Genomic DNA, 24,717 nt, shown 5'->3' with positions numbered 1-24,717 from the left:
AAAAAAGTGTAAAGCAAATCAAAATATTTTATATTTGAGATTCTTCAAAGTAGCCACCCTTTGCCTTGATGACAGCTTTGCACACTCTTGGCATGAAGCGAGGGCCAGCCAACGAGAGCATACAGGTAGCAGTGGTGGGGAGTATATGGGGCTTTGGTGACAAAACGTGATAGACTACATGTGCACTGTGATAGACTACATCCAATTTGCTAAGTAGAGTGTTGGAGGCTATTTTGTAAATGACATCGCCGAAGTCAAGGATCGGTAGGATAGTCAGTTTTACGAGGGTATGTTTGGCAACATGAGTGAATAATGCTTTGTTGCGAAATCGGAAGCTGATTCTAGATTCAATTTTGGATTGGAGATGCTTAATGTGAGTCTGAAAGGAGAGTTTACAGTCTAACCAGACACCTAGCTATTTGTAGTTGTCCACATATTCTAAGTCAGAACAGTCCAGAGTAGTGATGCTAGACGGGCGGGCGGGTGCGGGCAGCAATCGAAGAGCATGCATTTAGTTTTGCTAGCATTTAAGAGCAGTTGGAGGCCACGGAAGGAGTGTTGTATGGCATTGAAGCTCGTCTGGAGGTTAGTTAACACAGTGTCCAAAGAAGGGCCAGAGGTATACAGAATGGTGTCATCTGCGTAGAGGTGGATCAGAGAATCACCAGCAGCAAGCGCGACATTATTGATGTATACAGAGAAGAGAGTCGGCCCGAGAATTGAACCCTGTGGCACCCCCATAGAGACTGCCAGAGGTCCGGACAACTGGCCCGCCGATTTGACACACTGAACTCTATCAGAGAAGTAGTTGGTGAACCAGGCGAGGCAGTCATTTGAGAAACCAAGGCTGTTGAGTCTGCCAATAAGAATGTTGTGATTGACAGAGTCGAAAGCCTTGGCCAGGTCGATGACTACGGCTGCACAGTATTGTCTTTTATCCATGGCGGCTATGATATCGTTTAGGACCTTGAGCGTGGCTGAGGTGCACCCATGATCACTCTGAAACCAGATTGCATAGCGGAGAAGGTACTGTGGGATTCGAAATGGTCGGTGATCTGTTTGTTAACTTGGCTTTCGAAGACTTTAGAAAGGCAGGGCAGGATGGATATAGGTCTGTAACAGTTTGGGTCTAGAGTGTCACCCCCTTTGAAGAGGGGGATGACCGCTGCAGCTTTCCAATCTTTAGGGATCTCAGACGATACGAAAGAGAGGTTAAACAGGCTAGTAATATGGGTTGCAACAATTGAGGCGGATAATTTTAGAAAGAGAGGGTCCAGATTGTCTAGCCCGGCTGATTTGTAGGGGTCCAGATTTTGCAGCTCTTTCAGAACATCAGCTGTCAGCTATTTCTGTGAAGACTATTTTGTTCTGAGTTCTGAAATATACGTTTTGTTTGTAAAAACTATTTCTACGATGAATACTTTGAGTTTTTCCGAAGTCACTTCATTCGCGCAAAAGAAAGAATCTCACACTGCTCGTGCTAGCACATGCAAATAAACTGCTGCAACTCAGATCAAGGCGTTTACATGTCCTAATCATTTGAAAGATTGCTCAGGTATGCTTACCTCGATTATGACCTAACGCCGAATAAGATAAGCAGAATAAGGTGTTTACATGAATATTGCCATAATCAGTTTAATATTGAATTATTAGTGTGCATGTATACGTACTCAGAGAGACCTAATGGTCAGAGACATGAACGCATGCACACGCACGCACGCACGCACGCCGCACGCACGCACGCACACACACACACACACACACACACACACAATCCCCTCCTCGACACACACACGCTTGCCAAGACAGACCTGCACATATAAAAGAGCATTCCTTAATCTCTCTTCCAGATAAATGCATTCCTGTGGAATATATCTGAGTGCCTGTGGAGGTTATTAATAAGAGAGTATGTCTGAGAAAGACATCTAGTGAGTTACACTGAGTTACACTGAGACGTCAGTCTATGGGTGCTGCAGCCATACCGGCCTAAGGGAGGGGGAGGGAGAGAGAGGGACAGAGAGCGGGAGATGGAGAGAGAGGTTGGCTGCTGATGCAGAAAGCAGATGTGTTTCAGGTGGGAGGTCTATAGCTCTCTGGAGAAGGAGGGAGAGGGGGAATACTGTCTTTGACCATACGGTAGCATGTGTGGGACACATGCAAGTGTGTGTGTGTGTGTGTGTGTGTGTGTGTGTGTGTGTGTGTGTGTGTGTGTGTGTGTGTGTGTGTGTGTGCCTGCGTGCGTGCGTGCGTGCGTGCGTGCGTGCGTGCGTGCGTGCGTGCGTGCGTGCGTGCGTATGTGTGTGCCTAAGGCAGCTGGGTTACATTAGTCCAATACTGTTCCTACCATGATCATGAAAGTCACGAGAGCTGTTAGAAAGTTCATAGCCTTCATCTACTCTACCATTGTAACTTTGTATTAGGGCTGGAAATTGCCAGGGACCTCACGATTTTATCACAATACTTACGTGCCGATATGTATTGCGATTCTCACGATTCTATATGCATTCCTATTCAGTACTGTGATTTTATTGCGATTCGATGTTGCGAACGTATTTCTCACCATATGTTTGCTGGGGGATAAGAGAGAGTCATGAGAAAACGACTTTTGATCAGTCATGGACTTAGAAGTGCTGAAAACAAATTGGCTCCCTATTTAAAAAGAAGGTGGATCACAAGCTGTGAAGGAAAAATACAGACGTTTTTGTGCAGGTACAGCCGACTAGCACAAAAATAATATTGCAATATTGTCAACACTATATGATATATCGTCAAAAATAATATCCCGATATATAACTGTATCGATTTGTTTCCCCCATCACTACTTTGTATGTCCCTTAAATTCCTTCATCTGATTGAGTGATCGGAGAACATTCTTTGATTTACAACCCAGGTGATTTCAAGTTTAGGTTAAGTTTAGGGGAATTTAAAAGCTGTACGTTTTAGGTCAAATTTAATTTAAGTAGTAGTGGTTCTTTCTCAGGTGCTTTCTTTTTGTGTGCTTCTGTGTCTCTTCAGTAGTGTGAAATGTAAGCTAAAATGTTAAGGAAATAAGATACTTTACCCTGGCCTAGCGGTATGAGTAGTTTTGACAGGCCTGATTGACTATGCTTCGTTGTTGACCTGTTTTGTGTGTCGTTTTGATTTGGTAGGGTGGTTTCGTCATTGTGTTGTGTAGCTGAGTGAGTTTATCACCCAGACAGACAGAGCTATCTCTTCATCTCATACGCTCTTCCCTCTCACAGTGCAGTAGCATGCCACAGGAAGCCTATTCCACATCTTAGATAGCACAGACATAGTTTATTTTACTTTTTAAACACCGTTATTGGAGATCTCTCTCTCTCCTCTCTTCTCTCTCTCTCTCTTCATTTATCTCTCTCCATCTCTCTTTCCCATATTCCCTCCCCACTTCTCCTCTCTATCGCTCTTTCTCTCGCTCGCTCTCTAGCTCTAGTGTGACGCAGGGTTTGTGTATGCTGTACTCAAATCCAGCTAAAGGGAGAAAACAAAGCTGTCCGAGCAGGGAAATATGACAATGAGTCAATTTTGTCACTGATTGACTACAGCAGATAAGGCAGATAAAGTAATGAGTAGTGGGGTTTTATCTTGTCAGGAACATGTGATCATATAATCACAGAACCCAGGTCAAACCCTGGTGCATCCTCTATCTCCCTTTCCATCTCTCTTTCTGTACATATTGTATGTCTCTCTTCATACTCTCCTCTCTCCCACTCTCTCACCTCTCTCTCCCACTGTCTCTCTCCCACTCTCTCACCTCTCTCTCCCACTGTCTCTCTCCCACTCTCTCTCTCTCTCCCACTGTCTCTCTCCCACTCTCTCTGCCTCTGTCTCTGCCTCTGTCTCTCTCCCACTCTCTCTGCCTCTGTCTCTGCCTCTGTCTCTCTCCCACTCTCTCTGCCTCTGCCTCTGTCGCTCTGCCTCTGTCTCTCTCCCACTGTCTCTCTCCCACTCTCTCTGCCTCTGTCTCTCTCCCACTCTCTCTGCCTCTGTCTCTCTGCCTCTGTCTCTCTCCCACTCTCTCTCTCTTGTCTGTCTGTCTGTCTGTCTGTCTGTCTGTCCGTCCGTCCGTCCGTCCGTCCGTCCGTCCGTCCGTCCGTCCGTCCGTCCGTCCGTCCGTCCGTCCGTCCGTCCATGCTCCAAGGCCCCGGCTACAGAGGAGGATTTAGGTCAGCCCTTGTTGGCTGTGTAGTTGCTGTGGCCACTATTCTTACAGAGTAAGTGTGCGTCTCCGTACGGGACAGGCACTCAGGAAAGAATGTGCATGAAAACGAGTTGTCTCCCATTGAATGACTTTATTGAAGAATCCCTACTGTTGACCAATCACTGACGAAGAGGCGTAGACTTTGGCTGTCGACTTCGGCTTGCCTTGAGAAAAAATGTTTTGTGCCTGAACAGCCGAAAAAACCTTTCTGAAGTCCAAAACGAATAAAAACTTCACAAAATACTCCAAACTGTTTAGTCTGGGAAGCATTCGGACGCCTTGACCCCTCCCTTGATCTGTTCCTGACATACCCCTTCTCGCTCCTCCCCCATCTCTTCCCTCCATTCCTTCTTTCTCATCAACCTCTCCTCCCCTGTTTGTAATACCCCTCCTTTTCCCCTCCCCCTTTCCTCCACCATAAAACAGTCTGGAGAGGAGTAGGAAGAAGTTGACCCTAGCAACTGATCTAAGGTCGGTTTTGCACTTTCCCTAACAAATCACTAAGGTTAATATTGGGGGAGGGTACAACTGGTCCTAGATCAGTGCCTGTGGGCCACGTCTACCTTTCCTTCTGGTGATGAGTAGTAGACACCTGGATATGATGACCTCTGACCTTTATAATAAGGGGAAATAAAGAACCGGAACTCGATTAGAGGAGAGAGAACAGAGAGGTAGGGAGGGATGGAGAGAGAGGGGGGGGGGGGGGGGGTGCTGAGTTGCGTTAAGTAGATCTAAGCGGTGAAAATCAACTAATGTCTTCCAACGAGACCACTTTGATTGCTGCTGAATCTGGGATGTTAATGAACCCTGATAAAGCAACAGGACCCTGTGGCCACCAGTGACCTCGTCCCCAGGATAATTGCTAGCAAATGTAACAGAGAGAGAGAGAAAGAGCCGGCTGGTGGACGAGACCATCCAGTGATCCATCGTGTGACTGTATTCCTGTAGTGTAGAAATACCCCCAACCACCAGCTATCAGGCTCTATTCTCGGTCTCTGTCCTCACGGCAGATGAACGTCGCGTGACACCCTGCAAATTATTGCCAGCTAATTTACTAGACGATGAACATGACACTCTATCCACTCTCTCTCCCTCTCTCTCTCTTTCTCTCTCTCCCTCCCTTCTTAATCTAATATACCTTGTAATGCAATTCCAGCTTTCAGCCAACACCATCTGAAATCTTAGGCCTATAGAGACAACAGGGGCAACTAGCAGCAAATCAATCTGTTCTATCTGTGTTTAAATCTCAGGTCCAGTGTAACAGCTCGTTGAGCAGCACCGAGCTACGGTATAGAGGACAATGGCCTAGACTACCCTATTGTGGATAAGATGGAGTAACAACAGCTAAATAGCAAATCAAGCTGTTAGTCCTTCATTTGGACTCATTTTAGAGGTGGTCTTTCTGTAACCGTGGCTGTTTTCTTCTCCCTGGGTCTGGCCTTCATGGGGACAACCGCAGGTTAAAATGCAAGCAGCACACAGCCCGAGAGGGTCTATAACGTTATTCCTACAGCGCCTTCAGAAAGCATTCAAACCACTTGATCTTTTCCACATGTTGTTGGGTTACAGCCTGAATTTAGCATGGATTCAATTGAGATGTTGTGTCACTGATCTACACACAGTACCCCATAATGTCACAGGGGAATGTTGTTTATAGAACATTTGACAAATGAATAATACATGAAAAGCATGAAATGTCTTGAGTCAATAAGTATTCAGCCCCTTTGTTATGGCAAGCCTAAATAAATTCAGGAGTAAAAAAAGAAGAAGCTTAACAAGTCACATAAAACAAGTCCAAATCTGTCGTTCTGCCCCTGAACAAGGCAGTTAACCCACTGTTCCTAGGCCGTCATTGTAAATAAGAATTTGTTCAAAAGTTAAATAAAGGTTCGATTCAAAAAATGAAAATAATAAGTTGCATGGATTCACTCTGTGTTCAGTAATAGTGGTTAACATGATTTTTGTTTGACTACTCCATCTCTGTACCCCGCACATACAGTTATCTGTAAGGTCCCTCAGTTGAGTAGTGAATTTCAAGCACAGATTCTGCCACAAAAAAACAGGTAGGTTTTCCAATGACTCGCAAAGAAGATGGGGAGGGGAATTATTGATAGATGTGGGGGATAAGTTATCAATTACACTTTGGATGGTGTATCAATACACCCAGTCACTACAAAGATACAGGCGTCCTTCCTAACTCAGTTGACGGAGAGGAAGAATTTCACCATGAGGCCAGTGAGGAATTTAAAACAGTTACAGAGTTTAATGGCTGTGATAGGACAAAAATTAGGATGGATCAACAACATTGTAGTTACGCCACAATACTAAAGCTGCGTGACAGAGTGAAATAAGGAAGCCTGTTCAGATGAAAAGTATTCCAAAACATGTAACCTTTTTGCAATAAGGCACTAAAGTAATACTGCATTGAATACAGAGCTTTTTGTTCGGTGCATATCCAACACAACACATCACTGAGTACCACTCTTCATATTTTCAAGCATGGTGGTGGCTGCATCATGTTATGGGTATGCTTGTCATCGGCAAAGACTAGGAAGATTTTTAGGATAAAAATAAACGTAATAGGCAAAATCCTAGAGTAAAATCTGGTTTTGTCTGCTTTCCAACAGACACTAGGAAATAAATTCACCTTTCAGCAAGACAATAACCTAAAACATGAGGCCAAATATACACTGGAGTTGCTTACCAAGACGACATCGAATGTTCCTAAGCGGCCTAGTTACAGTTTTGACTTAAATCAGTTTGAATATCTATGGCAAGACTTTAAAATGGCTGTCTAGCTATAAGGGCACAAGGCGAGACGCAGATGCAGACACGGGAGGCAGATGGTTTGAGTCTTTTGATATTTATTAAACAATTAAAAAGGGTAGGCAAAAGAATGGTCGTGGGCAGGCAACAGGTCAAAACCAGTTCAGAGTCCAGGAGGTACAGAGTGGCAGGCAGGCTCGAGGTCAGGGCAGGCAGAATAGTTAGGCAGGTGGGTACGGAGTCCAGAAAACAGGCAAGGGTCAAAACTGGGAAGACTAGCAAAAAGAGAATAGAAGCAGGAGTACGGGAAAACATGCTGACAGGAAACACAGGGATATACAGTTGAAGTCAGAAGTTTACATACACCTTAGCCAAATACATTTAAACTCAGTTTTTCACAATTCCTGACATTTAATCCGAGTAAAAATTCCCTGTCTTAGGTCAGTTAGGATTACCACTTTATTTTAAGAACGTGAAATGTCAGAATAATAGTAGAGAGAATTATTTATTTCAGCTTCTATTTCTTTAATCACATTCCTAGTGGGTCAGAAGTTTACATACGCTCAATTAGTATTTTGTAGCAATGCCTTTACATTGTTTAACTTGGGTCAAACGTTTCGGGTACCCTTCCACAAGCTTCCCACAATAAGTTGGGTGAATTTTGGCCCATTCCTTCTGACAGGGCTGGTGTAACTGAGTCAGGTTTGTAGGTCTCCTTGCTCGCACATGCTTTTTCAGTTCTGCCCACACATTTTCTATAAGATTGAGGTCAGGGCTTTGTGATGGCCACTCCAATACCTTGACTTTGTTGTCCTTAAGTCATTTTGCCACAACTTTGGAAGTATCCTTGGGGTCATTGTCCATTTGGAAGACCCATTTGCGACCAAGGTTTAACTTCCTGACTGATGTCTTGAGATGTTGCTTCAATATATCCACATAATTTTCCTCCCTCGTGATGCCATCTATTTTGTGAAGTGCACCAGTCCCTCCTGCAGCAAAGCACCCCCACAACAATTGTTCTGGGATTGATTTGTACTTTTCGCACCAAAGTACGTTCATCTCTAGGAGACAGAACGCGTCTCTTTCCTGAGCGGTATGACGGCTGCGTGGTCCCATGGTGTTTATACTTGAGTACTATTGTTTGTACAGATGAACGTGGTACCTTCAGGCTTTTGGAAATTGCTCCCAACGATGAACCAGACTTGTGGAGGTCTTGGCTGATTTCTTTTGACTTTCCCATGATGTTAAGCAAAGAGGCACTGAGTTTGAAGGTAGGCCTTGAAATACATCCACAGGTACACCTCCAATTGACTCAAATGATGTCAATTAGCCTATCAGAAGCTTCTAAAGCCATGACATAATTTTCAGGAATTTACCAAGCTGTTTAAAGGCACAGTCAATTTAGTGTATGTAAACTTCTGACCCACTGGAATTGTGATACAGTGAATTATAAGTGAAATAATCTGTCTGTAAACAATTGTTGGAAAAAATGACTTGTGTCATGCACAAAGTAGATGTCCTAACCAACTTGCCAAAACTATAGTTTGTTAACAAGAATTTTCTGGAGTGGTTGAAAAACGAGTTTTAATGACTCTAACGAAAGTGTATGTAAACTTCCGACTTCAACTGTATACACCAGGGAAAATAAGCGACACCTGGAGGGGGTGGAGACAATCACAAGGACAGGTGAAACAGATCAGGGTGTGACACTAGCAATGTTCAACAACCAACTTGACAGAGCTTGAAGAATTCTTTAAAGAATAATGGGCAAATATTGTACAATCCAGGTTTGCAAAACTCTTAGAGATTTACCCAAAAAGACGCACAGCTGTAATCACTGCCAACGGTGATTCTAACATGTATTGACTCAGGGCGTTGAATACTTCTCTAATCAAAATATTTGAGTGTTTTATTATCCATAAAAATGTTTGAAATATTTGCATTTTTCTACCACTTTGTCATTACAGATTATTGTGTGGAGATCGTTGACGAAAAAATTACAATTCACTCCATTTTAATCGCATTTTGTAACACAAACAAATGGTGATACTGTCAACCGGTGTGAATACTTTCTGAAGGCACTGTAGTAATGTACATATCTACCTCAATTACCTCATACCCCTGCACATCCACTCAGTACCGGTACCCCGTGTATATAGCCAAGTTATCGTTTCTTATTGTCTATTTATTATTACTTTTATTGCTATGTGTACTTTTCTATTATTTCTCTATTTTCTTTCTCTCTGCATTCTTGGGAAGGGCCCGTAAGTAAGCATTACACTGTTGGTCTACGCCTGTTGTTTACAAAGCATGTGACAAAAAGCATTTTCTTGGATTTGATTTGGAATAGGGTGTCGTGATTGCATTTCATGATCACCCTGGAAGAATTGAATGATTCCCTATTCCTGTTGTAAGGATAAATAGATGTCTGTTCCTGTGTCGTAATCCCACCTGTTCCAGTGCTGTCAAAGGGATGTTATTCCCTGCTAGCCCCCCTCCTCTCGTCCTGGGGTGAAAGGAGTCTTTTGTGTCCCTACCTGCTTGCCGCTCTGCTGTCCTCTCCTCACAACTACGGCTGAGTGACTGACTGGCTAAGTGAGAGAGCAATAATCCCTGTTAGCTCACACTTGAGTTCGGGGTTGTACCATTGGAGAGGAGGAGGAGGAGGAAGAGGAGGGGGAAGGGGACCCCCTAGCAAGTGCGGGTGTTGAGTGGGACAGCTGTGTGTGTTTTTGTGTATGTGTGTCTGAGTTATGACGTGAAGTGAATTTCGCTAGTCTAGTGGGATAGGAGGACACCTCTGTAACATCATCAGCAGTGCTTCCAAAACAGCCAGGGCCGCAGAGTTACAGATAACACAGAATATGGCAGGGTGCACTTCTGGACACTACCCCTGGCAGCCTCAGAAGAGGAGTAGTGGCCAGAAGCTCTCCTCCTCTCCTCTCTATTCCTCTCCTCTACTCTATTACTGTCAGTGTGTCTGGAAGCAGTCAGTGAAAGCCCCTCTCATCTCCCCAGACATGTTTATTCTCAGGTATGTCCATGGTTTCGTTCCAAGTGGCACCCTATTCCCTTATAGTGCACTACCTTTGACTAGATGGGTCCTGGTCAAAAGTATTGCACTCTAAAGGGTACAGGTTGCCATTTGAGATGCAGTCCGTGTGTCTGTCTCCAGGCCAGAGCAGATCAAAGCTGCAGCCAGACGTACATAAACGCTAATCCTGTTAGATAAAGGGTTCTGGGTGTAGAGTCCACCGGGCCTGCTGGACAGACAGGGATGAGACACAGATACAGACGGACAGAGACCGATAAAGATAGTGAGCGATAGGGATGGGTGAAGAGAGGGCGGGAGATATGGTGAGAGAAAGAGGACAAGAGGGAAGGAGGAAGGGATGAGCTAAGATATGTAGCAGACTATCTCTTCCTTCACTTGAACGGACTGCCAGCCAGGTGGAGGAAGTCCAGTTGACACCGACAACGCTCTGCTGACTTTGCACAATTAATTCCTGGTGAAGGGGAATATGAGTGAGAGCGGCAGTGTGGGCGGGAAACATATAGCCAGCGTCCCAAATGGCACCCTATTCCCTATGTAGTGCAGTATATATGGACAAGTGTGCCATTTGGGATGCGGACGTAGTTCAAAAAAGAACTTTAAAGAGTGAACTGATAGATGAGCTCCAGCTTTCTCTAGTTGTCTAACTTCAGGTCTGAGGCCTGTAAACCTGCCAGGGTTTCTCAGTGAACCCAGTCACTCTGCGCATTCCTGTCGGGTTAACCATTGATCCTGGAACACGGTTTCATTTAAAGGGCCACTGGTCGGACTCACGGCCAAAGTTCCTACTCCCTGTCCCTGACACGCGGCCCATATTTAAACACTATCATGCTATTATGGTAAAGTCACATCCCAGTTGTACGTCAACAGAGATGCTAAAGTTATATTAGTGATAGTTGATTTTTATTTCAATTGAACCTTTATTTAACTTGGCACGTCAGTTAAGAACAAATTCTTATTTACAATGACGGCCTACTCCGGCCAAACCCTAACCCGGACGACGCTGGGCCAATTGTGTGCCGCCCTATGGGACTCCCAATCACGGCCGGTTGTGATACAGCCTGGAATCGAATCAGGGTCTGTAGTGGCGCCTCTAGCAGAAGCAGTGCCTTAGACCGCTGCGCCACTCGGGAGCCCACTAATAATGTTATTACAATGATTTGCCGTGGTGTCAGTATCTCCTGTCCTCCCTTGAATGATGCCTATGGCAGTGGTGTGGGTTTGTGTGTGGAGACGTAATTGATGTGTGTGCCAGTTGTGTGTAGGGAGAGACAGATGCACGGCTGTCTGTCTGTCTCAGGGAGGCCCCAATCATCCCCAATCATTGGCAGTGATTATCTCTGTCAGCTACAGTTTCATTGTTTCCTGCTCTCCTTTCCTCTCCTCCCCACGTAATAAACATCCACTTGGCAACTACTAAGAACCTTTCCTTCACTTCCTCGTTGAATCTATTACTTTCCCTAACCAATCATCTCATGTCATGCATATTGAATTCCTGAGTAATAGATTGATTCTATTATGATTGTCTTTCCGTTCTGTCAGTCTGTAGGATATAATGGCCATTGTGGTAGAGGAGGTGAATTCCCCTGTTCTTCTTCTTATCACACAGGCAGCAGGATGTCTGTAGGCCACTGATATGTGATCCTTACATCCCAGTCTGTCTGCTCACGCTGTGAGAGAAACTCTTCTACTGGACCCAGTTAGTTACCAAGTTCTTATAGGGAAAAGTTTTACTGTGTCTGCTAGAGGGAGGGAGGGAGGGAGAGGGAGAGGGAGAGGGAGAGGGAGAGAGAGAGAGAGAGAGAGAGAGAGAGAGATTAATTATACTTTCTCGAGCTGATTGCTGAGAAAGCCAAACTATTAGTGAAAGTGTGGGATTGACTCTACAGTCAAATAACCTGTTTGTTTGCTCTGTACCTGATAGGCCAGGGGCGGTTAGGTGTGTCACAGTGAAGGGGGAGCTGATATCACTCTAGACACCGATTGGTCGAGGTATAGTCGGTTTGGAATCATTGTTGTGATTCAAATATTTGAATGTTCGGAGAGAGAAAGGGGTCAGTTGGTCGCTTTGTGGCGTTTTCTCTGCACCTGCTAAATAGGGCTCCGTTTTTACTGCTTTTCATTGGTCGCTGTACCTTTTAAAATGTTATTGCACAAGAAAACGTGGTTGCCAGTAAAATAAAAAAAGTCTGTATGTCTAGTATGCCTGTTGTAATAATTGTTGGCTTTCTTCAAGGATTCAACACTTTTCCTCGTATCACCATCCTATTTGACTGTGGTAAATGTCAAAATGATTGAAATAATCACATTTCCACTGCAAACAAACCAATGCAGGGAAGGATTGGTCTTTGTGTGGAATGCAGAGGCTGTCCTTTCTTTCCGCTGTCATAGTGATTTAGGAGTGGAGCATACCACTCTCTTCCTGCTGTAGGGGGGAGGTTTGAATCCCCCCTCTGTTTCACACAGGTGAGGTTGACAGGTTTGCGAGGGGAACCTGTCGACCGTCGTACAGTCGAGACGTCTGTCGTTTGTTTTACACCACCCTCTCGGCTTCTTCCGTCATCTGTGAAAACACTGCTGCCGTTGTTGGAGGGAGTAGGTGGCCACCGGGGTTGTGCTCCGCTTGATTTTGAATTCAGTCAGTTGAATTGAAAATCACCTGTTGTTTCTATGAGAGCGTTCCAATTCATTACTAACATTTTAACATGCTTCCTAAATTGTGAGTTGAAAAACAATTTACCCCCACACCACGATGACCACACTCTGTGACTGTCAGTCACAGACCACAGACAGATAGTGACAGCAGTGTCATCGATCTCCAGAATGGGTGGGTGGGGCAGTTAGTGATATAGACAAGGGTTTTGTCACTCACTGTGACAGCTGGGGACCTTGGTGGAATGTGTCCCGGTGTCCCAGTGTCCAGCTCCATCATAGTTAAGTTGGCTTAGAATCTACAGGGACTGGCTGGTGTCTCCCAGTCTATTAACAGCCTTAGCACCTCCTGCCTCGTAAACAAGATGCTCCTAGACACTGATCCATGGTGAGTTTTGAGTTTCTCCCACTTATGGTTAGGATTGGGGGAGTTATTGCTGACTAGATCTGTGTCTATGGAAAAGAGATTGCGGGTTTATTGCATTTTAGTAACCCAATAAACACATATTGCAATCATCTCGTCTATGATTCATTCGCTGCTACAGGTCGGCAGTACACCGTCTGGATTCTTCAGCCGAGATGACTAATAAAACAATGAGTGATACGCCGTGACGCTAATGGGTTTTACTGTTTGGATAATGTATTTGTTTATTTACTTTAGCACTAGTACGTCAGTCTCGTATCTTAATGGTTATTACTAGTTCATGAATGCGTGGCATATCGTAGTTGTAACGCACGGAATATTCAAGGAAGCTGTAGCACACGGGCGATCTTGATGCTTCCAACACACGTCATGGATCTTGTTTCACCAATGTTTCCGACTCTATAGACCTTCGTCGTGGTATTTCATTGTGACACGCTCAGATATACTTGTAAGCGGCATCTTTGTAATGTAGTGTGTGGTGTTTTATATCACTGTGGGATGGGTCCTGTCTTCTCCCACGTCACTCCCATGTAGTCCTGTTTACCCTCTGAGAAATCCTCTTTCCATGGTGTCTGAATGTGACACACCCCTGTGATGACTGGCTGTGAGCTGCCCAGGGACACCCTGTGTGTGTGTGTGTGTGTGTGTGTGTGTGTGTGTGTGTGTGTGTGTGTGTGTGTGTGTGTGTGTGTGTGTGTGTGTGTGTGTGTGTGTGCTTGTGTGTGTGCTTGTGTGTGTGTGTTGCCCTCTCATTGATCCCGAATAGAACAGCTGCAGGGATATAAATAGCATCTCTCTCTCTCTTGGGATGCCACGGGAAAGAGAGGAAAAAGATGGTACTCGTGTAAAACTCTTCCTGTATTTAACCTTGTTCTCCCGCGGTCTAAGGCGCTGCATCTCAGTGCTTGAGGCGTCACTACAGACACCCTTGTTCGAACCCAGGCTGTATCACAACCGGCCGTGATTGGGAGTCTCATAGGGCGGCGCACAATATGCCCAGCGTCGTCCAGGTTTGGCTGGTGTAGGCCGTCATTGTAAATAAGAATTTGTTAGAATTGTGTGTGGGGAAGAGTATGAGGGTTCAGTGGATCTATGTAGTAACTTACTTAGAGAGTCAGGACTGTGTGCATGTACTTCATGGCCTATACAGTAGGCTTTTTCCCGGTTAGTTTACTCAGTGAGTGAATAGCTTAGATTGCCTTTTGAGTACACTGAGAATCGGTGATGAAACATTTGTCAAACACATCATTTAGCCCACAAACAGGACGGCTTGAGCTGTACTCTCAACAGCAACGGGTTCAGAGTAGTACTGTTGTCTTAAGCGGAGTGCCAACAGCTAGTGTCAGGACTTACTTCATCGCGGCTTAATGACAACACTCAACAGGTGACTAGAACCTCTTACACCTGCCTCCTGTATTGTGACTTTCCGTGGTGTGTGTGTGTGTGTGTGTGTGTGTGTGTGTGTGTGTGTGTGTGTGTGTGTGTGTGTGTGTGTGTGTGTGTGTGTGTGTGTGTGTGTGTGTGTGCACGTGTGCATGTTTTTGTCCGACCATCCCTGCTCGCATATGTGTTTGTGTTTCAATCAATCAGCTGATTGATCTAGCTTCTAGACCACCATGTGCACGAACAGTGTGTTGTGCAGACAGACAGGTGGCGAAGGGGGGGACAGGTGGCGAACGGACAGCTGGGTAGGCTACTCTGTAATGGATGGCTAATGTAACAGTTACTCTCTGTGTTAGTAGAGAACACTCGCTCTACATCGAATTAAGGGAACGTTTTGTGTGTGTGTGTGTGTGTGTGTGTGTGTGTGTGTGTGTGTGCGTGCGTGCGTGCGTGCGTGCGTGCGTGCGTGCGTGCGTGCGTGCGTGCGTGCGTGCGTGCGTGTATGACCACATGGGGAGAGGGTGCTTTTGTGTGCACTTCTCTCGAAGTATATGTGGTGACTGTGGGTGTAACAGAGTGGAAAACATGGGTCGTCTGGCTCTTCTTTGTCTGATAATGATGGCACACTGGGCAACACTTTAGAGAGGAGGGAGAGGAGGAGGAGGCTGTGAGGAGACAACGGTATCAACACCCAGTCTGATGAACAGTGTGAGGCAGTCTGATGAACAGAGGCACTGACGGGGGAGGGAGCAGAGAGGGGATATAGGACGGGGGGAGGCAGGGGGTAGAGAGGGGTGTAGGGGTCCTGAGAAATGACCTAATTTGGGGGAGAGTGACTGACAAGGCACCTGCCCCTCAGCCGTCTCTCTCACACACGCATACACATTGACTCAACAAGACTCATGCAACCCGATCTCCCACTCAGAGACGTTTCAACAGTACGTCAACTGCTGCAGCCACCTGTTGGCCACTCTCCTCCTACATCACAGCCCTATAGGCTCTGTCTTTATGCCTGGTGTTGAACATATAGACTAGCCCTATAGACTTTGTATGGATCAGTTAGAGTTAACATTTTTGAGTTGCCAGCTCTCTCCCTATTATCCAGCATTATATCGAACGGGCCCATGCCTATAGGCTCTACACGGAGTATACCAAACATTAGGTACACCTTCCTAATATTGAGTTGCACCCCCTCTTTGCCCTCAGAACAGCCTCAGTTCGTCGGGGCATTAACTCTACAAGTTGTCGAAAGCGTTCCACAGGGATGCTGGCCTTTGTTGATTCCAATGCTTCCCACAGTTGTGTCAAGTTGGCTGGATGTCCTTTGGGTGGTGGACCATTCTTGATACACACACACACACACACACAAACACACACACAGGAAACTATCGAGCATGAAAAAGCCAGCAGCATTGCAGTTCTTGACACAAACTGGTGCGCCTGGCACCTACTACCATAAACCAGGTTCAAAGGCACTTAATCCTTTGTCTTTCCCATTCACCCTCTGAATGGCACACATGCACAATCCATGTCTCAATGTCTCAAGATTCAAAAACGTATTCTTTAACCTGTCCCTCCCCCTCCATCTACACTGATTGAAGTGGATTTAACAAGTGACATCAGTAAGGGATCATAGGTTTCACCTGGATTCACCTGGTCCGTCTATGTCATGGAAACGGCAGGTGTTCATAATGTTATGTACACTCAGTGTATATGATATTTAGGTTAGCAAGACATAGCAGTTTTCAGTTGTTCCACAAGTTGAAATGACACATCAGATTTGTTTAATTACTTAGGAGTGGCTTTGAATCAGGTGGAATCACGAGACCCACTGACACCTACTTAACCCCAGAGAACGCTGGCAGAGACTCAGGACAATATAAGCCAGTCCGTCCCATGTCTCACCTGTAACATAATATGTGTCAGGAAATCGCTGTGAGCAGCACACGTCTCTCGTTTGGCGTTCACACTCTTGGACAGTACTTCTGTCCGGAGCCTTGGTCTAAGTAGTACACTACATAGGGAGTAGGGTGCTATTTGGGATGCACCCGAGATCCCCTCTGAGAAGGATCCGTTAGGATTGAGATATTTACTGTATGTAATTAAAGTGTGTTTGTGGACAAGAGGGGTAAAAATGCCTACACTATCTTGTCATTGACAGGACAGGTTTGACAAAATGCTTATTTATTCAAATGATATATGCCTACCAGTGACTCTGTCTACTTGATTTAAAGTCTGATCGGGCCAGTTATTACAAAATGTTCTCATTCATTAACTATTCAACGGCGGCAGGTAGCCTAGTGGTTAGAGTGTTGGGCCAGTAAACAAAAGGTTGCTAGATCAAATCCCTGAGCCGTCAACGTAAAAATCTGTCGTTCTTCCCCTGAACAAGGCAGTTAACCCACTGTTCCCCTGTAGGCTGTCATTGTAAATAAGAATTTGTTCTTAACTGACTTGCCTAGTTAAATAAAGGTTAAATAAAAAAGTACTGTTCAACACCAGTCTTCATGTGGTTGACTCTACTTCTGCTCCGCAATAAATCCACTTAGATCAGTGTTTCCCAGCCCCCCCCCCCCCCCCCCCCCCCCGGATGCATGTTTAGTTTTTTTGCACTACACAGCTGCTTCAAATAACCAAGTCATCATCAAGCTTTGATTATGTGAATCAGCTGTGTAGTGCTAGGGCTAAAACCAAAACGGGCCCCGGGACCGAGTTTGGGAAACGCTGACTTAGACAATGATCACTTCCACATGCTAAACAAATCTTAGCAAATCTTCATGGCTTCAATTATGTACAGTAGTTCTGGTCCGCCTTTTAACTGTTGCTCTGCTCCCCCCCCCCCCCCTCCCTCCCTCCCTAGACGGTATCCATCAGGTCACAGCCCTGTGCACCCTGCGTGTCACCATAATCACAGACGACATGTTGACCAACAGCATCACGGTGCGCCTGGAGAACATGTCTCAGGAGCGCTTCCTGTCCCCTCTGCTGTCCCTCTTCCTGGAGGGTGTGGCAGCCGTGCTCTCCACCAGGTAATTTGTCTGCTCCTACTGAGGGTTCCAGAAATCCTGGTTGGAAGATTCTCGGTATCAGGACGGAATAATAATCCTTCAACCGAGATTTCTGTCTAAGCTGGGAATTTTTTTGGGGGAAAGATATTGAAATGTTGTAACCCTACATCGGAGTCCGTGTAGAATTCTGTTGTTGCTACGGTACTTCTGCTCCGTGTGCTCACAAGACTCTACTCGCTATTCTCTACTCTCCACCAGCCGCCAGGCCGTCTTTGTGTTCAATATCCAGAACGACACAGACGTGCGGGGCGCCATCCTCAACGTGACCTTCTCGGCGCTGCAGCCAGGGGGTCCCCCAGGGAGGTACTTCCCCTCCGAGGAGCTGCAGGAGCAGATCTACCTGAACCGCACCCTGCTCCGACTAATATCATCACAACAGGTTATTTGAATGAGTCCCAAATCGACCAATACCGACCCCATAGGCACTCCTGTAGAACTGGGTCATGTTCAGTTGTCACGATATTGAAAAAAATTATCACAGACTGAAAGGTACTATCTGAACTTGTCAAATAATACATTTTTGTTGTTGTTTTGAAAAGTTTAGCTACGGTGTGCACTAATGAACACGACTCAGGTTTTCCCGATCTAAGTCAGCCACTGATTCGAAGGAAGGAACGAAAACCAGCAATCTCTGTTGCCCATTTCATTTTCTGGATTTGAGCAATTTCCTGATTTAATTGTGTCCATTCCAGGTGCTTCCCTTCGACGACAACATCTGCCTGAGGGAGCCGTGTGAGAATTATATGAAGTGTGTGTCCGTGCTGAAGTTCGACAGCTCCCCGCCCTTCATCTCCTCCGACACGGTGCTGTTCCGGCCAATCCACCCCATCAACGGTCTGCGCTGCCGCTGTCCTGCAGGCTTCACCGGGGACTACTGCGAGACGGAGATAGACCTCTGCTACTCAGGACCCTGCAGGAACAACGGGAAGTGTCGCAGCCGAGAGGGAGGCTATACCTGCGAGTGTCAGGAAGACTTCACTGGTGAGTGGCTCCACTCTATACTGTAGTATCCTTTGCTAGCCTGTTCTTTGAGCTGTTGTGCGGTCTTGCCAATGGTGTGAAAATGGCCATAGTAGTTGGCAAAGTAGCACAAACAGCTCTGGGACCAGGCTAATACTTTACTAGGTCTCAAAGAGCTTTAAATTATATGTAGGTGCTGTCTGGTATGTCACCCCATCCACCATCAGAGTGTAGCTTCCCATTTGGGTGACGCACGCATTTCATGGCAATCATTTTGGCTGCAGATCAACTCTGGTGTTTGCCAGCAGCAGGATGCGCCAACCCACTGATGATCCATCAACTACAAATGACCCCTTTACTAAATGGGAAAGCATGTGGTCTGTCTCAATGTGATTTATGGTTGAGATGAGGCTGGAATGCTGTCTAGCCGGCAGCCCCAGGTACACTCTATAGTAGGCCCTACTCCCTACTCCTATCACTCTGTCTTTGTGTCTAGGAGTGATGGTCGAGGGTCGGAGCTATCAGTTGCACTCGTGACGTTTTTATTATGGCGTTTGCAGGTCAACTGACCGGGAGCTTTCATCTGATAGTGAGACCACATCTCTCCGTCTCTCTGTCCCTACAGTGGGGCCCGGTAGAATATAATAACAACCCCACCACTCCTTTCCTTCACTTCCTTATCAGCTGTAATTACCTGATTATACCATCCTCCACCTCTCCGCTCCTCCAATGGGGGGCCTAGTCTTTGAAGGTCACAGTTCAACCTCAGCTAGTCGGGAGCCATTATGTGGCCGATGACAGCGGGGGCATACTGTGTCTGCCTTGGGTTTCCACATTATTTCCACATTACAGGGAAACAGATCCTCCTAATTCTCCTCGGAAAAAGGGATTATACCGCAGAGAGAAGAGTCATTACCAGGGTCCAGACAGGGTGCGAGATCTGATGTTCTGGCATCCTGTGCCCCCCTCCGTCCCACGCATACCTGGCTGTCCCCACCCCTCCACCCAGACAGATTTTGTCGGGATGATGGTTGACACAACACTGGAGCTGGAGTTGACGCCGATGGTTGGTGGCTGTCTTAGATAAGGAAACTGATGGAATCCAAGATGGAGTACCAGTCAGAGCCATGGGAGTCTGTCAGTGGAGGAATCAGGAATCTGCCTAAGCTGGCCCACTTTGGCATGCAAACTTGAGCCAGTCAGCCAGTTTCCTGTGGTCTCTTAGACAGACAGTCTGTCAGTGAGAAACTGAGCTGTGTATCTGTGGTGGTGATGTCCAGACCAGTAGTTAGTGTCCATAACCCTAATTTGCTCCTTGGGCGCCGTATTAGTATGGCTGACCCTGTAAATCAACACATTTCACTGCACCTATCCGGTGTATGTGACAATAAAACATTATTATTATTAGATTCTCCATGAGAACCATTCAGAAGAGCAATATGGAAACAGTGTTCAGTGTCTTCTGTCTCTCAGAAATGGGAAATGGGAATGCAGTCTAACAATATGACTTTGTGTGTGTCTGACCGGCTGTACATCACTCTTAAACCTTACTATCTCCCTCCTCCCTTCTCTCCCTAGGTGAGCACTGTGAGGTGAACGCCCGGTCGGGGCGGTGTGTCCCGGGGGTGTGTAAGAATGGGGGGAAATGTGTGGACCTGCTGGTGGGGGGGTTCATGTGCCAGTGTCCCCCGGGAGAGTACGAGAAGCCTTACTGTGAGATGACCACCAGGTCCTTCCCTGGTCGGTCCTTCATCACCTTCAGAGGACTACGACAGAGGTTCCACTTTACTGTCTCGTTCATGTGAGTGCTTGGAAACCATCTACTCTCTCTCTCTCTCGCTCTCTCTCTCTCTCTCTCTCTCTCTCTCTCTCTCTCCCTCTCTGTCTCAGCTCCCCATCCATGTCTACCCCCTCTTCCTCTAGCTGAATCAATTGTACTATTCTCCCCATTTACCCTCTCTTCTCTCATCTCCTGTCGATCTTCACCTCACACACACACGCAGCTACACAGACTAGGTGTGTTAACAGAGCGACATGCGTACTGTACATGGTTGCGTGTGTGTGGTAAACTGTAATTTGGGTACAGGGAGGGTTGCACAAACAAACACACTTCACTCAGTTCAGTGTACCAGTTCAGTGGGGCATGTAGAGACATCTTTATTGTGTCGTAGCTCACACAAAAACCGCTTACATTAAACACATGAGAGGGGTGTGTGTGTGTGTGTTCACGCTCTAATCTGTTGAAACTGCCGTGTAGCAAAATGAGCTATAACACCATTCATAACCATATTAGTCAAGGCAGGAACACAGAAATGGGAATGCAGGTCAAGTTCTTTGTCTCTCAAATGACTCCATATTCCCGGACCATAATCTATAGTAAACTGCATTCTATGTGGCAGCCCTATGTGGCTCTGATCAAAACTAGTGCACTTGCACAATAGTGTAAATATTGTATCAGATCTGTTGCTAGTCCCATTTGAATTTCTAGGTGGGGTGAGGATCGTAAAAGTGGGTTGATGTGAAAAGCAGAGTGTGTGTCGGTGAGAAGCGGTAGAACAGGGTGAAAACAGGAAGCGCCCTGTGATGAGGTGCTCTTATCACTGTTTTCTTTAATCGGCTGTGTCTTCCTGCCCCCCTGCCCCCCTCCACACCTCCCACTGACCTGCTGGCATCTGGTGTCTGACTCTTGTGCCCTCTGTGCCCCTCATAGCATACACACAGGCAGACAAACACACACACACACACACACTTACACAAACACACACACTATGGCAGGGGTTAACAGGGAGATGGGCCACCAGGGCAGGGCATCTACTTCCTCCTTCCTGTCTCTAGACCACTGGTCTTACAACCACTTCCTTATTGTCCTTCAAGTCTCTCTTCCTCTTTTCTTCCTCATGAATTTCTCACCCCTTCCTTACACACTTCTCCAACCTCTCATATATACTACATGACCAAAAGTATGGAACATTTCATTCCAAAATAATGGGCATTAATATGGAGTTGGTCCCCCCATTAGTTGCTATAAAAGCCTCCAGTCTTCTGGGAAGGCTTTCCACTAGATGTTGGAACATTGCTGCGGGGACTTGCTTCCATTCAGCCACAAGAGCGTTAGTGAGGTCGGGCACTGATGTTGGGCGATTAGGCCTGGTTCGCAGTCAGTGTTCCAATTCATCCCAAAGGTGTCCTATGGGGTTGAGGTCAGGGCTTTGTGTTGGCCAGTCAAGTTTTTCCACACCGATCTCGACAAACCATTTCTGTATGGATCTCGCTTCATGGACGGGGGCATTGTCATACTGAAACAGGAAAGGGCCTTCCCCAAACTGTTGCCACAAAGTTGGAAGCGCATAATTGTCTAGAATGTCATTGTATGCTGTAGCGTTAAGATTTCCCTTCTCTGGAACTAAGGGGCCTAGCCCAAACCATGAAAATGTCACGTTCTTTCAAGATCGAACCCAGAAGCAGACCAGGACAAGGAGCGTAGGAAGAAGGTGAGTATTTATTTACAATTAAATGTAACTCCTCTCCTCTGGACCATATCCTTCCCAATCCACTAAATACTGGTACCCTCGACCCCGCCGTCTGGAGTCCATGATGCGGCGCACCGTGTAGACAGGACCACCTCCGATCATCCGAGGAGGAGGGGGCAACAGAGGACTGAGGTGAACCGGCTTGAGGCAGGAGACATGAAAGGTGGGATGTACTCTAAGAGTTGCAGGCAACTTGAGTCGAACCACAACAGGATTAATGATTCTCTCCACTACAAACGGACCAATGAACTTCGGTGACAACTTTCTCGACTCAGTCCGTAGAGGAAGATCCCGTGTAGCCAACCAAACCTTATCTCCGACCGTATAAGCTGGGGCAGGACTACGGCGACGATTCGCCTGGATCTGATACCGGTCAGACACTCTAAGGAGAGCCTTCCTGGCCCGATGCCAGGTCCGGTGGCAACGACGAATGTGGGTCTGGACAGAGGGAACCGAGAGATCCCTTTCCTGAGAAGGAAACAAAGGAGGTTGGTAACCGTACAGGCATTGGAAGGGGGACATCCCAGTGGCAGATGACGGAAGGGTATTATGGGCATACTCGACCCAGGGTAATTGAGATGACCAAGAGGTAGGATCAGAAGAGACAAGACAACGCAACGTGGACTCCATCTTCTGGTTGGCTCTCTCCGCCTGACCATTAGATTGAGGATGAAATCCAGAAGTGAGACTGACTGTAGCTCCAATGGCCAAACAGCAGAGGTAAACTGAGGACCACGGTCAGAAACAATGTCACTGGGCAATCCGTGGACCCTGAAAACCTCCCTAACCAGGATCTCAGACGTCTCCGTAGCCGATGGAAGCTTGGAGAGAGGAACAAAATGAGCAAACTTGCTGAATCTGTCCACAATGGTCAGAATGACCGTGTTCCCAACAGAAGGGGGCAATCCCGTGACAAAATCCAGGGCCAGATGCGACCAAGGTCGCCGAGGAATAGGTAGAGGGTGAAGAAGCCCAGAGCTGGGCCGATTGGTACTTTTGTTCTGAGCACAAACAGGACATGCGGCAACAAACCTCCGGGTATCTTCTCCCATGGCAGGCCACCAAAATCGTCTGCGCAGTAGCGCCATAGTCCGAGCAACGCCAGGGTGACAAGCTATCTTGCTGGCGTGGGACCACTGAAGAACAGCAGAACGGACCGACTCAGGCACGAACAACCGACCGGGTGGACCGTTACCAGGGCCGGGCTGCGTCCGAAGGGCCGCCATCACATCCTCCTCAATCCTCCATGTAACGGCTCCCACGACAAGATTCTGGGGAAGAATCGTCTCAGTCTTGGCCCCACTCTCCTCCGTCTTGGAGAACATCCGGGACAAGGCGTCCGCCTTGCCGTTCTTCGACCCAGGTCGGAACGTCAGGGAAAAATTGAAGCGTCCAAAAAACAAAGCCCACCTGGCCTGACGGGAGTTGAGACGTTTAGCCGATTGCACGTAAGCCAGATTCTTGTGGTCAGTCCAGACCACAAACGGTTGCTCCGCTCCCTCCAACCAGTGACGCCACTCATCCAAGGCAAGCTTCACAGCGAGAAGCTCCCGGTTACCCACATCGTAGTTTCTTTCAGCTGGAGAAAGACGACAAGAGTAGAAAGCGCAGGGATGGAGTTTACCGTCAGTGGAGCTACGCTGGGACAGGATGGCGCCCACCCCCACATCAGACGCGTCCACTTCAACAACAAACTGACGGGAAGTGTCAGGTTGAGAGAGAATCGGGGCGTTGGTGAATCGACTCTTCAAATCCAGAAATGCTCGGTCTGCCTCAGGAGTCCAACAGAACCTTCTGGTGCAAGACGTCAGAGCAGTTAATGGGGCGGCCACCCGGCTGTAATCACGGATAAACCTCCGATAGAAGTTCGCAAACCCCAGGAATCTCTGGAGCTGCAATCTCGTACCGGGCTGGACCCAATCCCGAACCGCCCGAACCTTCTCTTGGTCCATCTTGATCTCTCCCCTGGAGATGATGTACCCGAGAAAGGATGTAGTGTGGGCGTGAAAATCACACTTCTCTGCCTTCACAAACAGACGGTTCTCCAATAACCGCTGCAGGACCTGCTTAACATGCTGGATGTGGCTGGAAAGCTCCTTGGAGAAAATCAGGATGTCATCCAGGTAAACGAACACAAACAGACCGATCATATCCCTCAGCACGTCATTCACCAAACATTGGAACACTGCTGGAGCGTTGGAAAGTCCAAACGGCATCACCAGGTACTCGAAATGTCCCATAGGTGTATTGAATCCAGTCAACCACTCGTCCCCCTCCTTGATCCGAACCAGATGATACGCATTGCGTAGATCAAGCTTCGTAAACACAGTAGCACCCTGTAAAGAATCGAAAGCGGAGCTCATCAAGGGCAAGGGGTACTTGTTCTTGACCGTAATATCATTCAACCCCCGATAATCAATACACGGTCGAAGAGAGCCATCCTTCTTACTCACAAAAAAAAATCCAGCTCCCAGGGGTGATGACGAGGGACGAATGAGACCTGCAGCAAGAGACTCCTTTATGTAGGTTTCCAGGGCTTCCCGCTCAGGTCGAGAAATACTGTATAACCGCCCCTTGGGAAAGGCAGCTCCAGGGAACAGCTTAATTGTACAATCATAAGGTCGGTGGGGAGGAAGTGACTGAGCTTTCTGCTTACTGAACAC

The 24,717-nt window shown here is 46.9% G+C and overlaps 1 protein-coding gene across 1 annotated transcript in view; it reads left to right on the top strand.

Annotated features, from left to right (window-relative positions):
• The window catches only part of LOC120049060 (cadherin EGF LAG seven-pass G-type receptor 1-like), a 126,303-nt gene that overhangs the window by 40,310 nt on the left and 61,276 nt on the right, over positions 1-24,717 (top strand). Inside the window, exons 3-6 of the mRNA XM_038995316.1 lie at positions 17,357-17,525; positions 17,763-17,943; positions 18,257-18,545; positions 20,103-20,325. Of these exons, the coding sequence (XP_038851244.1) occupies positions 17,357-17,525; positions 17,763-17,943; positions 18,257-18,545; positions 20,103-20,325 (862 nt within the window). The remainder of the gene's footprint in view (positions 1-17,356; positions 17,526-17,762; positions 17,944-18,256; positions 18,546-20,102; positions 20,326-24,717) is intronic.

This window comes from Salvelinus namaycush, chromosome 6 (genome assembly GCF_016432855.1).
Source record: "Salvelinus namaycush isolate Seneca chromosome 6, SaNama_1.0, whole genome shotgun sequence".
Classification (NCBI taxonomy): domain Eukaryota; kingdom Metazoa; phylum Chordata; class Actinopteri; order Salmoniformes; family Salmonidae; genus Salvelinus; species Salvelinus namaycush.
Note: the sequence above shows the minus strand (reverse complement) of the source record. Positions and strands in the feature narration are given on the sequence as shown.